General features: G+C 43.8%; 1 protein-coding gene and 1 non-coding gene across 2 annotated transcripts; one reads left to right on the top strand and one right to left on the bottom strand.

The window, feature by feature from the left end:
• Positions 1–651: 651 nt before the first annotated feature.
• Positions 652–727, bottom strand: trnav-uac (transfer RNA valine (anticodon UAC)). Its single transcript has one exon. It is a non-coding gene; the product is annotated as a tRNA-Val (tRNA).
• A 3,930-nt stretch (positions 728–4,657) lies between these two features.
• Positions 4,658–13,206, top strand: LOC106602259 (uncharacterized). The gene is made up of 5 exons (XM_014194781.2): positions 4,658–5,161; positions 9,067–9,203; positions 9,626–9,832; positions 11,484–11,556; positions 11,660–13,206. The coding sequence occupies exons 1-5, from the start codon at positions 4,864–4,866 to the stop codon at positions 12,850–12,852; spliced, it is 1,908 nt and encodes a 635-aa protein (XP_014050256.2). The 5' UTR covers positions 4,658–4,863; the 3' UTR covers positions 12,853–13,206.
• The last annotated feature ends 3,608 nt before the right edge of the window (positions 13,207–16,814 follow it).

The raw sequence follows: 16,814 nt of genomic DNA, 5'->3' as shown, positions 1-16,814 counted from the left end.
ACTATCTGGCCGACCGGTACTATCTGTCCATTCTGTACCTGAGTCCAGCTCATCAGGACTGTCAGGAATAGAGCGAGAGAGCCAGAGGAGGGGAGAAAGTTGGGAAGGAGAGAGGAAGATGTCAAAGTAGATCGGGCTGACAGACTAACATCCCACTGGGCCCAGACTGACGTCTAGTTTTGATTAACATTTGGTTCAGTTGTCAATTAACATGAAATCAACAAAGAAAGTCACCATGTCATTGGATTTCGGTTAAAAGTTTGGTGAAAAAAAGACTAAATGCCCTTATGTTGATGACTTTTTGAAAATCCAATCAGTTTTCCACATTGATTCAATGTCATCACATTGATTTTTGGGGGGTTGAAATGACGTGGCGTGGAAACGAAGTTGATTCAACCAGTTTTTGCCCAGTGAATATATTTTTATCACTAACTTTTCACCAGTGATGTAATCACAAGCGGTAACCTTTTACACTCTTGGTCCAGCCCAGCTCAATCCTGACCTATGTATATGAAAAAATTGAGAGAAAGAAAATTGACTTTCTATGAACAGACAAATTCAAATGTATGGAATTAGATATTACATTTTAGTCATTTAGCAGACGCTCTTATCCAGAGCGACATACAGTAGTGAGTGCATACCTTTTCGTACTGGTCCCCCGTGGGAATAGAACCCACAACACTGGCGTTGTAAGCACCATGCTCTACCAACTGAGCCACACGGGACCCTGCAGTCTACTAATCGTATTCTATTACTACGGGCATTTCAGATTATATATTAACGCATACTAAAGCATAAATAAATAAAGACAAGGAGAGCTTACAGAACGCATGCAACTCCTCTTACAATATACAGCCGCCCCCTCATGTCAGTTTCTTTTTTTATATTCTATATAGGGCTGAAAATCGCTGTATGAAAAGGTGATATAAAAGGTTAACTAAAACCCAGTTCTAACTCATTAGTTATCATTACGGTACTGCTATCTGAGACAGTGAGACAGACCACCACACTGATACATAACATTGCAGACTTAGTTCTAGCCTATGACATCCTGCTGCAATGACAGCATCTACTGACGAAGTTGGCACTGGTACTCATAACACACACACACACACACACACACACACACACACACACACACACACACACACGTGTGGGACAGAACATAATGAGTATAATGTTGTGTGATTTGTAGCCATGCTATCCACGTACTGCACCAAATAATATTGTATGTGCCAGAAATACTCTACACTTTTTGATTTCTCTCTTCCCTTCCTACTTAATCTTTCTTTGGGGAAAGCCCTCCCTCCCCACATTAGCTAGTTAACACAGATTTGCCCTCTAGTGCAGAATGAAGGCATGTCCACAGTGTGGATAGGCAATTCACACACCTTCCATGATGACCATCAAAATCAAGTGAAAATAACTGCGAAATGACAAACCATGTTGAAAAAGAGAAGGAACTAAGGAGATGATGCCAAAATGTATGACAGCTTGAGAGAGAGGCAGAACGTGTGAGTATTCTCTTTTGTTGAATAATGTATGAAATCCTCCTGTGATTTCTGCAGCGTTGTCTCTCTTCTCTCTGGTGGCAGAGTCTGTTGGCTTAGATATTAGATATGATATGAACTCATCTGCAGAAAGGTTCACAATTCCATCGAAGGGGAATATTTACACGAGTGTTGTTGCGCCATACCAACAATTTGGTTATCTTCCCCGTCACATCATGAAAGGTCATGTTGATGTTCTTTTGTCTCTTTCTCTCTGACTCTTCCTTTCTCCTCTGACCAGAAGGGACCGGTCGGCCGGACAGATATTGGACCGGTCGGCCGGACAGGTAGCGGTGGGGTTATGGTGTGGGCAGGCATAAGCTACAGACAACGAACACAATTGCATTTTAACTATGACAATTTTAATGCACAGAGATACCGTGACGAGATCCTAAGGCCCGTTGTCGTGCCATTCATCCGCCGCCATCACCTCATGTTTCAGCATGATAATGCACGGCCCCATGTTGCAAGGATCTGTACACAATTATTGGAAGCTGAAAATGTTCTTCCATGGCTTGCATGCTCACCATGTCACCCATTGAGCAGGTTTGGGATGCTCGGCATCAACAGTGTGTTCCAGTTCCCGCCAATATCCAGCAACACAGCCATTGAAGCAGAGTGGGACAACATTCCACAGGCTACAATCAAGAGCCGAATCTACTCTATGCAAAGGATATGTGTCGCGCTGCATGAGGCAAATGGTGGTCACACCAGATACTGAATGGTTTTCTGATCCACGCCCCCACCTTTTTTTTTTTTTTATGTATCTGAACAATGGATGCATATCTGTATTCCCAGTCATGTGAAATCCATAGATTAGGGCCTAATTTATGTATCTTAATTGACTGATTTCCTAATATGAACTGTAACTCAGTAAAATCTTTGAAATTGTTGCATGTTGCGTTTATATTTTTGTTCAGTATAGATTGATCCTATATATATATATATATAGACCCTAAATATAGACTCACCGCCCAGTTTATTAGGTACACCCCCCTGTTTTAAGAAAATGGAACGCTCCTACAGACAGTGAGTCACGTGGCCGTGGCTTGCTTTACAAAGCAGGCAGACAGGCATCAAGGCAATGTTACTGTTCGATCAAACGTTAGAATGGGCAAAAGGAGTGAACTACGCGACTTTGAGCGTGGTATGATCGTCGATGCCAGGCACACCAGGTCCAGTATCTCAGAAATGTCCGACCTCCAGGGCTTTTCACACACGACAGTGTGTAGGGTTTCCCGAGGCTGGAGTGACAAACAAAAAACATCCAGTCAGCAGCAGTCCTGTGGGTGAAAACAGCTCGTTGATAAGAGAGGTCGAAGGAGAATGGCAAGAGTCGTGCAAGCTAACAGGCGAGCCACAAATCGACAAATAATGGCGTAGTACATCAGTGGAGTGCAGAACGGCATCTCGGAACACACAACTCATTGGTCCTTGTCACTGATGGACTATTGCAGCAGACGACCACACCAGGTTCCACTCCTATCAGCTAAAAACAACAAGAAGCTGCTCCAGTGGGCACGCAATCAACAACAATTGAGGAGTGTAAAAAAATTGCCTGGTCCGACTAATCCCGTTTCCTGTTGCGTCATGCTGATGGGCGAGTCAGGATTTGGCGGAAGCAGCATGAGTCCATGGACCCATCCTGCTTGGTGTCAACGGTACAGGCTGGTGGCGGGGGTGTACCGCCATCTAATCTGCAGCAACTGTGTGATGCCATCGCGTCAACATGGATCAACATCCCTGTGGAACGTTTCAGACTTGTAGAATCAATTCCCCCGAATAATTCAGGTTGTTCTGAAGGAAAAGGGGGATTTGACCCGGTACTAGGTGGTTGTACCTGTCAAACAGGCATAATTAATTGACCCTAAATATATATTGACCTTTAATAGATTGACCCTAAATATATATTCTCACTTTGCTTCCAAATTAAATCAGGAAGTTGGAAGGAAAGGATTTTTTTCCTTTCAAAAGTACAGGAAATTAATGTAGTCCAATTTGACTTTCAAATGTTTTGAGGACAGAGAAGATTGACATTTTCTGTGTCAATGAGTTAAGTCAGTAAATTAACAACTTAATTCAAGCCATTTGATCAATATTATAGCCTAGTAATAGCTGAGTTATAATAGACCTGCATTTGTTTTAGAGCTTTGTAGAGCTCATGTCTGTCTACTTAATTCCCTCCTCCTTTCAGGCCATACTACTGTCAAAGAGGGGGAATAGAGTCTGTACAGACAGAGAAGTGTCCCCCTGACACTCAAAACGCAGAGTAAGGGAAAACTGTAGGATCGAGGTCCAAGTTGCGAGTTGTCCTTTGAAATCTGGCAACTTGGACCTCAACCCTACAGTTCTCCCTCGCTCTGCGTTTTGAGTGTCAGGAGGACACTTTTCATCCCCAAGGATTACTCTCCAACATGTTCCCCAAAGACATGGAAAACGTTAACCATTAGTGGGAAAAAATCTAAAACTGACCCAAGATCAGCATCTAGGGACAACTTCACACTGCTCCACCTGACATAATGAAAGGCAGGGGCAGGAGTTTTTCCTCACCACGTGACCAGACCAGGGAACACCTCCTGGCCCTAGATTTAAGGGGAATGGCTCGGCTTCACACTACTGGGGTTTTCATATGAAAACTAGGTCTATGTGTTTTTAACCGTTTGAGTGGTTTCCACATTGAACGCTACCCTCTATGTGTAGTGCTTGTGTTTTCAGTTCAACTGGCTTGATGCTCGGTCCAGAGTGAATTGATGATGTATAAGTTATGACAAGTAAATATTTTAAACATCCTTATGTGTATAGGTGAACAGTAATTAAACAATTATTTCCATTTGCCTGTCAACAATATACTTTAGATTTACTATCAGATTGATAGGCTGTAAAGATGTTGATGGAATTCATGTATAGTAGGCTAGTGTGTCATACTGTTGTAATTTACTTTCTTTTAAGACAATGAACTGTTTGTCGTATATTTCTATTAGAAATACCAGAAATAGTTAAATGCTTGATTTTAGAAAAATCATGAAATATTGTTTACACCAGAAAACATGTTTATTACGGAGCTCCAACGTTGTTGTTATTGTGGAGCACTCCTATACAGTAGGTGGCGGTGTTGTACTTTCAAATCCAGCATATGATTACATTACTGTGATGAGGAACAGGAAAAATAATCTGCTAGCTATCTATCCATGTTTAGTTTCTGATATGATTGCATTTGTTTTAATAGCTTGCTAGATAACTGTACATACTCATAATATAGAAAACACAAAGACTGTTTTCATATTGAAAAGGATCCAAAATCTTCTGGAGGACAATGTCGGGTTCCGTGGTCGATTTCCAGGCGCAGATAGCCTCAATCATGGAGGTGCTAGCCAACGCGGCTGTAGCCGAAATATGCAAAGTTGTTGACGATGGCTATGCGATTGTACACCTGAAGATGACCCAAAGCCACAAGGAGAACGAATTTCTCCGGAGGAAAGTGAAATTGATGGAACTTCAGATCACCAGATTTCGATCTGAGAGAACAAAGTTTTCAGATGGGTCCGTCCACAATCGCTTCCATGGAATACGCCTGCTAAACAGACACAACAATCGAGAGACGGCAACAACAGGTTGGTGATGATGATGAATTTGACAATGTGCATGTATTTTAAATTAAATTACAGATTACCAACCATTTCGAATCCCACCGCACCTTCTCCGCTATGCAATCAGATTTCAGAGCTGGTCATGGGTGCACCTCAGCCACGCTCAAGGTCCTAAACGATATCATAACCGCCATCGATAAGAGACATTACTGTGCAGCCGTATTCATCGACCTGGCCAAGGCTTTCTACTCTGTCAATCACCACATTCTTATTGGCAGACTCAACAGCCTTGGTTTCTCAAATGATTGCCTCGCCTGGTTCACCAACTACTTCTCTGATAGAGTTCAGTGTGTCAAATCGGAGGGCCTGTTGTCCGGACCTCTGGCAGTCTCTATGGGGGTGCCACAGGGTTCAATTCTCAGGCCGACTCTCTTTTCTGTATACATCAATGATGTCGCCCTTTCTGCTGGTGATTCTCTGATCCACCTCTACGCAGACGACACCATTCTGTGGCCCTTCTTTGGACACTGTATTAACTAACCTCCAGACAAGCTTCAATGCCATACAACTCTCCTTCCGTGGCCTCCAACTGCTCTTAAATGCAAGTAAAACTAAATGCATGCTCTTCAACCGATCGCTGCCCTCACCCACCCGCCCACCTAGCATCACTACTCTGGATTGTTCTGACTTAGAATATGTGGACAACTATAAATACCTAGGTGGCTGGCTAGACTGTGAACTCTCTTTCCAGACTCACATTAAGCATCTCCATTCCAAAGTTAAATCTAGAATCTGCTTCCTATTTCGCAGCAAAGCCTCCTTCACTCATGCTGCCAAACATACCCTCGTAAAACTGACCATCCTACCAATCCTCGACTTCGGCGATGTCATTTACAAAAGAGCCTCCAACACTCTACTCAACAAATTGGATGCAGTCTATCACAGTGCCATCCATTTTGTCACCAAAGCCCCATATACTACCCACCACTGCAAACCTGTACGCTCTCGTTGGCTGGCCCTCGCTTCATACTCGTCGGCTAACCCACTGGCTCCAGGTCATCTACAAGTCTCTGCTAGGTAAAGCCCTGCCTTATCTGAGCTCACTGGTCACCATACCAGCACCCACCTGTAGCACGCGCTCTAGCAGGTATATCTCACTAGTCACCCCAAAAGCCACAACTTTGGCCGCCTTTCCATCCAGTTCTCTGCTGCCAATGACTGGAACGAACTGCAAAAATCACTGAAGCTGGAGACTCTTATCTCCCTCACTAGCTTTAAGCACCAGCTGTCAGAGCAGCTCACAGATCACTGCACCTGTACATAGCCCATCTGTAAATAGCCCAACCAACTACCTCATCCCCATACTGTATTTATTTATTTATCTTGCTCCATTGCACCCCAGTATCTCTACTTGCACATTCATCTTCTGCACATTCTACCATTCCAGTGTTTTAATTGCTATATTGTAATAACTTCACCACCATGGCCTATTTATTGCCTTACCTCCCTTATCCTACCTCATTTGCACATGCTGTATACAGAGTTTTTCTTCTGTATTATTGATTGTATGTTTGTTTATTCCATGTGTAACTCTGTGTTGTTGTATGTGTCGAACTGCTTTGCTTTATCTTGGCCAGGTCGCAGTTGCAAATGAGAACTTGTTCTCAACTAGCCTACCTGGTTAAATCAAGGTGAAATATATAAAATAAAACATGAATCTTCAATTTGACCCCATCCATCAATTGTGTTTTACAAAGTTCAAAGCAAGTATAATACAGCCATAATTGATGTACTGTCAATACAGTTCGGGCCCAGCAGTATTATTGAGATCCACCTCAAGAGGCTGAAGAAATTTGGCTTGGCCCCAAAGACCTTCATAAACCTACAGATGCACCATTGAGAGCATCCTTTCGGACTGTATCACCACCTGGTACTGCTATTGCACCGTCTGCAACTGCAGGGCTCTCTAGAGGGTAGTGCGGTTAGCCCAACGTATTTCCGGGGGCACCCTTGCCTGCCCTCCAGGACATCTACAGCACCGGTGTCACAGGAAGGCCATGAACATAATCAAGGACCTCAGCCACCCGAGCCACGTCCTGTTCACTCGCTACTATCTAACAGGTGCATCAAAGCAGGGAACGAGAGACTGAAAAACTGCTTTTATCTCCAGGCCATCAGACTGTCCCCACTAGACTGCCTCCGCCCAGTACCCTGCCCTGAACTTAGTCACTGTTACCAGCCCGGCTACCACCCGATACTCTACCCTGCACCTTAGTGACTGCTGCCCTAGTTATTGAACACTGGTCACTTTAATAATCTTTACATACTGTTTTACCCACTTTATATGTATGTAATGTGTTCTAGTCAAGGCTCATCCTATATAACTACTGCTGTACACAACTTTTCTATTCATATACTGTCCATACTGTCTATATATACCATCATATACATATATATTTATTCCGGACTCTGACATTGCTCGTTCTGATATTTCTTAATTCCTTTCTTTTTATTTTTTGGATCGGTGTGTATTGTTATGTATTACTGCCCTGATGGAGCTAGGAACACAAGCATTTCACTGTGTTACACTAGGTATTACTGCCCTGATGGAGCTAGAAACACAAGCATTTCACTGTGTTACACTAGGTATTACTGCCCTGATGGAGCTAGGAACACAAGCATTTCACTGTGTTACACTAGGTATTACTGCCCTGATGGAGCTAGAAACACAAGCATTTCACTGTGTTACACTAGGTATTACTGCCCTGATGGAGCTAGAAACACAAGCATTTCACTGTGTTACACTAGGTATTACTGCCCTGATGGAGCTAGGAACACAAGCATTTCACTGTGTTACACTAGGTATTACTGCCCTGATGGAACTAGGAACACAAGCATTTCACTGTGTTACACTAGGTATTACTGCCCTGATGGAGCTAGAAACACAAGCATTTCACTGTGTTACACTAGGTATTACTGCCCTGATGGAGCTAGGAACACAAGCATTTCACTGTGTTACACTAGGTATTACTGCCCTGATGGAACTAGGAACACAAGCATTTCACTGTGTTACACTAGGTATTACTGCCCTGATGGAGCTAGGAACACAAGCATTTCACTGTGTTACACTAGGTATTACTGCCCTGATGGAGCTAGAAACACAAGCATTTCACTGTGTTACACTAGGTATTACTGCCCTGATGGAACTAGGAACACAAGCATTTCACTGTGTTACACTAGGTATTACTGCCCTGATGGAGCTAGAAACACAAGCATTTCACTGTGTTACACTAGGTATTACTGCCCTGATGGAGCTAGGAACACAAGCATTTCACTGTGTTACACTAGGTATTACTGCCCTGATGGAACTAGGAACACAAGCATTTCACTGTGTTACACTAGGTATTACTGCCCTGATGGAGCTAGGAACACAAGCATTTCACTGTGTTACACTAGGTATTACTGCCCTGATGGAGCTAGGAACACAAGCATTTCACTGTGTTACACTAGGTATTACTGCCCTGATGGAGCTAGGAACACAAGCATTTCACTGTGTTACACTAGGTATTACTGCCCTGATGGAGCTAGAAACACAAGCATTTCACTGTGTTACACTAGGTATTACTGCCCTGATGGAGCTAGGAACACAAGCATTTCACTGTGTTACACTAGGTATTACTGCCCTGATGGAGCTAGGAACACAAGCATTTCACTACACCTGCGATAACATCTGCAAAATATGTATACGTGACATGACCAATAAAATGTGATTTGAGGATGTATCATGCTGACTTTGTACTGTCAACACAGCTAGGATTCTTCTATCTCTACAGACACATAACATACATCATGAAGGTATTGTGCTTGCTTGGTACTTTGTAAAACAACATTGATGGATGGGGTCAAATTAACCCCCCCTTTATTTCCAGGACCTACTTGGCAAAGCAGAAACAGACTTTCCAACAGGAGTTTTGGGAACAGCAGCATACCAAGAGACAGACAGCCCATAGACGTGGACCAAGAGGATGTCTCTACATCAAGGCATATGGATGCTACAAGTGATGAGGTAAGTTCACATTTTAACAGCCGATTTTAGTCTGTCACAGACTTATACCTAATTTTAGTCTCGCACACCAGACACTTCCTTCCACCTGGGGATGAGGTTATGTCTGTATAGACGTGTATGTCAGCACATTATAACTAGTGATCTAGTGGTAAAACATAGGTGGGTAAACATTTATTGCCGTACACAGTGAGTAAAGTAACAGTCCCTATACTTTCAATGCATTTTTGCACCAAAGGTTTGTAAAGGCATGTGTAAAATACAGAAAGTGGAGTTTACCCTCCACTACACCACTGATTATAACACAATAACAACAAGGCAACTACTATGAATTACACTAAATCCCATGTCATGCCCATATCTCCATTCAGTAGATAGTGTATGATCTGTCTCACTCACTCATCTCTCCCACTTAACCCCAACAGCAGTCAGCAGAGACAGAGGAAGGGGAACCAGACCTGCTCATCATCAAGGTGGAGGGAGAAGCAGATGACAAGGACTCTAGGATCAGCCACCCAGCTAGAACAGTGGAGGGCAGCAGAGAGCTAACCACCCAACTGGCTGCAGCCACCACAGAGGACCCTGCCATCCAGTCCAGTGGCCGCAGAGGCTACAACAACACCGCTATGGAGGTCAGTGGATCTGACGCCATCCTCCTCCAATCAGAAACAGGGAATGTGAACCAGGGACCACAGCAGCACACAGGATCTGAACCCAGAGCAGAGAGACAGAGTCTGGACACAAAGTGTGACATGAACGGGGACCTCACTCTCCTAAGAGATTCTTTAAACCAGGTGTGGAGAGAGGTAGTAGCGACTGATGATGGCGCCTCTGCTGCTCACACTAAAGTAATGGACCTAGGGAGTGGCCCAGTGGGCCCAGAAACACAGACTAGCTCAGACATAGAAATGGGCAGTGTATCCAGTGGGCAGCAGGTAGATAGAGATTTAGAGTGGGGTCAGGTGGGTACAGCTACTACACACAGATCAATGGGACTGGAAATAAGCAGGGAGTGGGAGGGTTTAACAGAAACGCACCAATGATTCGCCCCGTTCACCCCGATTCAATGAGAGACAACACAACGCAATTGGTTTCACTCGGCTTCCGGACCTCAGAGATAAATACAGGCATGCATCTTGGCACAGGAAATGCAGGTGAGGCCAACAAAGCTAGTTGGTGCTCGTTGGCAAGCCTCCATAGACACTCTGAAATACCAGGAAGAGGAGTTCAACAACCAGCTCATCCCTCACTTCCTGTCAGCCATTTTAGACCAAGCACCACAACTTCCTGTCATTTGAGTAATCTCGCCACAGATATTAGACCTGGCACCGTAGAACGACCTTACGGTTTCCCCAGCTGCCATAAGACGTTTGTCCACGAGAGCGACTTCCAGCAGCACGCTGTCATCCACACCAGAAAGCGGGGGTTCGCCTGCAACTTCTGTGAGAAGAGCTTTGAGGGCGCCAGCCATCTCCAAATGCACCTGAACGTCCACACTGGGGAGAAACCCTTCATTTGTGCACATTGCGGACGCAGGTTCTCCCACACCAGCAATCTGAAAAGACATCAGAAGCTTCATCATTGTTAACTGACACAGAACAAGAGATTCCTATTGAAAACAACTGTTATAGCAATATCATGAATTCAAAAGTCATTGGTTCTAACGTAGTCATATGTCTGAAGGATGTTTACCCTGGTCTCATACGTCTACAATACAACGTGGTTAATTTTTACATTATCTACAAAGACTGTTGCGTTTTCTTGGCATCTTTAAGGCCAACAGCATCACTCACATTGACTGTTAAGGTTGATCATGGTTGTGTTCTACTAATAATACTGCGTGACTCACACTAAAGTTATAGCAGGCTGAAATTGTACTGTGAGACTGAAAAACTGTCTGTTCTTTTGTACCAATTTGACCAATGGCTGTTGCTGTTTGTTCATTAAATCCTGTAATTCCCTCAATAAATAATATTTTTCAAATAATTTCATGGTGCTTCTCGACTCTAAATATGTATTCTCACATTGAAACTAAATACATGGAAAGGACATTTTTCTTTCAGAATTACAGTGAATTATTGAGGTCCAGTTTTAGTTTCATATGTTTTGAGAATCTTCAGATGTTCTTTGTCCATGAGTTGAGTCAGTAAATTAGCAACTTAATTCAAGCCATTTGATCAATATTATAGCCTAGTAATAGCTGACTTCTAATAGACCTGTATTTGTTTGAGAGCTTTGTAGGAGCTCATGTCTGCCTACTTAATTCCTCCCTCCTCTTTTCAGGCCAAATCTACTGTGGAAGGGGAGAGAGACCTCCAGCCATGGAAGAAAGAAGAGGGTCTGAGGGAGATGCCAGGTAATGATGAATGGATTGCTGTAATGAAAAATGACATACTGATTGACAACCTCTTTGTGTTATTTGACTGCATATGACCATCATGCTTTTGTTGTCTCTTCAGGCACTGATAGTGGCCACAGAATGACAGACCCAAACACACAGACCTCTCTAGACATGGACCAAACAGATCTCACTGAGCAGCTCAGAACCAAACACAGCATATTGACTGTCAACAGATCAGACACTGTTTTCAAGTCAGACCCAGAGCCTGAGAGCCTGAGCCAGGTGTTCCAACTCACAGGTCCAGGACCTGCTGCTAAACAGCAGTGCAGCCTAAACCCAGAGAGAACAACCGATCTGCCTGTAAACTCCCGTAAGCGAAGAGGCAGTGATACAGCGAATGATCGGCCATCTTGTTCTAGATATGCTGCCGAGACGATCTCTGGAAGCCCCTCGCCTCTCACAAAGGTGAACCCTATTCCCCCACTTTCTCAGATGATGAGGGGTGAACACGAGTATTCCCAGGTTGATTCAGAGGTCATGTCTGATGTCATAGTTATTGACCCCCTTCCTGTTGACGAGGGGGAAGATGGGGATGGCACGCCCTCGTCGTGGAGACAAGGTAACATCATGGAACCCAGACATCATCAAGGAGGACATATTGAAGCAGATGCCATACTTCTTGGAGGACATTCGAGTAACACTTATCATCATCCTCACCCAGGTGTCCAGCCAGCAGCGAGACAGAACTCACCTGACAATCACTTCTACACCATTGGCATGGACGGCACTTTCGACAACCGCCTCGGCACCTTTCAGAACCCCGCAACCACCGCCACTGCTCAATTGGCCGAGGGAACCGGGGAGCTACAGTACCCCACCTGGATGGATTTCCCTGGGAGCGCCCCCGACACCCACCTGGGCGACATGACTGGGACTCATCAGGACAGAGGGTCTAGGGAGGTGGAGGCGAGGTCCTACAGGTGCACCTTCTGTGGGAGGGAGTACCCTCACCTGTGCCAGCTCAAGATGCACCAGAGGGTTCACACAGGGGAGAAACCGTACGAGTGCGCATTGTGTGGGAAGCAGTTCAGCCAGCTATGCAGCCTGAAGCGGCACCAGAGAGTACACACAGGGGAGAAATCTTTCAGATGCGCTCAATGCGGGAAACAGTTCTCTCATTCCAGCAATTTAAAAGTGCATCAGAGCGTCCATACGGGTGAGAAACTGTTCCGCTGCGCCCAGTGTGGGAAGAACTTCTCCTTTCTGAGCAATCTGATAAGACACCAGACAGTTCATGCACGGAAATTATAGGTTGTGTTGTGTTGATTTGGGATTGTGTTTTCTGAATTGATTGTAAATTGAATGTGTATGATTGCTCTGGCTTAAAGGTTGTTACTTGTTATTTTTTCTCCCCTGACTGTTATTTTGTATTCTGGAGCCTTTTGTAAAAATGTTATAAAAAGAAGTGACACTAAACGTTTGACTGCAGATTGTTATATTGGTTCATGTTGGTTGTTATTGTCTAAAATGTTCAACTTTTTATTGTATAAATTCCTACAGTATTTGTGACGCAAAGTGTTGAAAATAATCAGGCAAAACTAAGATTTTGTCACAATGAACATGCTTGTGTTAAAGTTCAAAAGAAATAAAGCAACTCATGGGAAATTTGAAAAAGGTAATGTCTTTGAGAATGAGAGTAATACATTTAGCTTTATCTCAGCAAAGACAACTCTGTGATCTCAGTGTTTACGGTAAGCTGTCTCCGGAAGTAGATTGTTTAACCACAAAAGGGTTTTACTCGGGAAAGTTTGTTTGCTAGCTAAATAATAACAAAGATGTCCAACTTCGTCGTTTTTCGTGCGCGTGTAGATTCCGTTATGGAAACTTTAGTTAACGGCAACAGTCGTACGAGAAGTGTGTCAAATAATGGAAGAAAGCTACGCTGCTCTTCGTGTGGAAATGGAGTGTAGCCATGAACCGAACAGGAAGCCCCGGACGAAGGAGACTGACACCGAGAAGGAAACGGCAAGCATGGAACCCTTGCCGTTCTTCTGTTCGTATTCAGATGTCTAGTGAGATTATAGCCTTTTTAGAATCCGATAGTGAAATACTTACGCTCTAGTCTCTAACATGTAGGCTCGGCATTGCCGAAAAGTCCCATTACAAGTCAGACTGTTGAACAAACTTAATTTCAACTAACTTGACCTGTTGTCCGCCGATTTTGTCTCTGTCAGAGGTAGTAATCTGATACAAAATATCCATTGGAAGGTGTTATCAACCCGACCTTAGTATGCTTACAGATATAATTAAAATCTTTGGTATGCTGGTCTGTATATCGTTTGTATATCCGTTTTGTATTTTCAATACTGATGCAATTCGCTCGAACCGCAAACACTAGGTCGACTACATTCGGCTCTTGTTTACATACAGCAGCGAACAACTCCAGGATTTGTTGTTATAAGAAAAATACAACAACAAAAAAAATCAAAGTAACAAATAATTAAAGAGCAGCTGTAAAATAACAATAGCGAGACTATATACAGGGGGTACCGGTACAGAGTCAATGTGCGGGGGCACCTGTTAGTCGAGGTAATTGAGGTAATATGTTTATGTAGGTAGAGTTATTAAAGTGACTATGTATAGATAATAACAGAGTAGCAGCTGCGTAAAATATGAAGGGGGGGAGAGAAAATAGTCTGGGTAGCCATTTGATTAGATGTTCAGCAGTCTTATGGCTTGGGGATAGAAGCTGTTTGATTTGAAATTTGTTTTGTTCAGAATTACATCCAGCATCCACCTCAGAGTTTCATTCATCATCCATTAGGATGTAACTCTGAGCTGGATGTAGCACACGTCCAAATAAGACTCCCACGATATGTCATGCCAAAATACGTTTTTCCTGCTTTACTGATTTCAAAATAAGAGTCTGTCAATTTGTCATGCTCAAATCAGCCAATATAAATAAATAAATGAGGTCCTAATCTATGGATTTCACATGACTGGGTGTACAGATATGCATCTGTTGGTCACAGATACCTTAAAAAAAGAAGATGGGGGCGTGGATCAGAAAACCAGTCAGTGTCTGGTGTGACCACCATTTGCCTCATGCAGCGCGACACATCTCCATCACAGAGTTAATCAGGCTGTTGATCGTGGCCTGTGGAATGTTGTCCCACTCCTCTTCTATGGCTATGCAAAGTTGCTGGATATTGGCAGGAACTGGAACACGCTGTCGTACAAGTTGATCCAGAGCATCCCAAACATGTTCAATGGGTGATACGTCTGGTGAGTATGCAGGTCATGGAAGTACTGGGACATTTTCCGCTTCCAGGAATTGTGTACAGATCCTTGCGACATGGGGCCGTACATTATGCTAAAACATGAGGTGATGGTAGCAGATGAATGGCAAGACAATGGGCCTCAGGATCTCATCACGGCATCTCTTTGCATTCAAATTGCCATCGATAAAATGCAATTGTGTTTATTGTCTGTAGATTATGCCTGCCCTTACCATAACCCCACTGCCACCATGGGACACTCTGCCATCTGCCCAGTACAGTTGAAACCCGGGATTCATCCGTGAAAATCACACTTCTCCAGCGTGCCAGTGACCATCAAAGGTGAGCATTTGCCCCACTGAAGTCGGTTTACAATTTGTATTTTATTTTATTTTATTTTATTTCACCTTTATTTAACTAGGTAGGCAAGTTGAGAACAAGTTCTCATTTACAATTGCGACCTGGCCAAGATAAAACAAAGCAGTTTGACACATACAACAACACAGAGTTACACATGGAGTAAAGCAAACATACAGTCAATAATACAGTAGAAAAATAAGTCTACATACAAAGTGAGCAAATGAGGTGAGATAGGGGAGGTAAAGGCAAAAAAGGCCATGGTAAATACAATATAGCAAGTAAAACACTGGAATGGTAGATTTGCAGTGGAAGAAAGTGCAAAGTAGAAATAGAAATAATGGGGTGCAAAGGAGCAAAATAAATTAATAAATACAGTAGGGGAAGAGGTAGTTGTTTGGGCTAAATTATAGATGGGCTATGTACAGGTGCAGTGATCTGTGAGCTGCTCTGACAGCTGGTGCTTAAAGCTAGTGAGGGAGATAAGTGTTTCCAGTTTTAGAGATTTTTGTAGTTCGTTCTAGTCATTGGCAGCAGAGAACTGGAAGGAGAGGCGGCCGAAGGAGGAATTGGCTTTGTGGGTGACCAGAGAGATATACCTGCTGGGGCGTGTGCTACAGGTGAGTGCTGCTATGGTGACCAGCGAGCTGAGATAAGGGGGGACTTTACCTAGCAGGGTCTTGTAGATGACGTGGAGCCAGTGGGTTTGGCGATGAGTATGAAGCGAGGGCCGGCCAACGAGAGTGTACAGGTCGCAGTGGTGGGTAGTATATGGGGCTTTGGTGACAAAACGAATGGCACTGTGATAGACTGCATCCAATTTATTGAGTAGGGTATTGGAGGCTATTTTGTAAATGACATCGCCGAAGTCGAGGATCGGTAGGATGGTGAGTTTTACGAGGGTATGTTTGGCAGCATGAGTGAAAGATGCTTTGTTGCAGAATAGGAAGCCAATTCTAGATTTAACTTTGGATTGGAGATGTTTGATGTGAGTCTGGAAGGAGAGTTTACAGTCTAAACAGACACCTAGGTATTTGTAGTTGTCCACATATTCTAAGTCAGAACCGTCCAGAGTAGTGATGCTGGACGGGCGGGCAGGTGCAGACAGCGATCGGTTGAAGAGCATGCATTTAGTTTTACTTGTATTTAAGAGCAGTTGGAGGCCACGGAAGGAGAGTTGTATGGCATTGAAGCTCATCTGGGGGGTAGTTAACACATTGTCCAAAGAAGGGCCAGAAGTATGCAGAATGGTGTCGTCTGCGTAGAGGTGGATCAGAGACTCACCAGCAGAAAGAGCGACATCATTGATGTATACAGAGAAAAGAGTCAGCCCAAGAATTGAACCCTGTGGCACCCCCATAGAGACTGCCAGAGGACCAGACAACAGGCCCTCCGATTTGACACACTGAACTCTATCAGAGAAGTAGTTGGTGAACCAGGCGAGGCAATCATTTGAGAAACCAAGGCTGTTGAGGATGTGGTGATTGACAGAGTCAAAAGCCTTGGCCAGGTCAATGAATACAGCTGCACAGTATTGTTTCTTATCGATGGCGGTTAAGATATCGTTTAGGACCTTGAGCATGGCTGAAGTGCACCCATGACCAGCTCTGAAACCAGATTGCATAGCGGAGAAGGTGC

Source organism: Salmo salar, chromosome ssa04 (assembly GCF_905237065.1).
Source record: "Salmo salar chromosome ssa04, Ssal_v3.1, whole genome shotgun sequence".
In the NCBI taxonomy this organism is placed as follows: Eukaryota; Metazoa; Chordata; class Actinopteri; order Salmoniformes; family Salmonidae; genus Salmo; species Salmo salar.
Note: the sequence above shows the minus strand (reverse complement) of the source record. Positions and strands in the feature narration are given on the sequence as shown.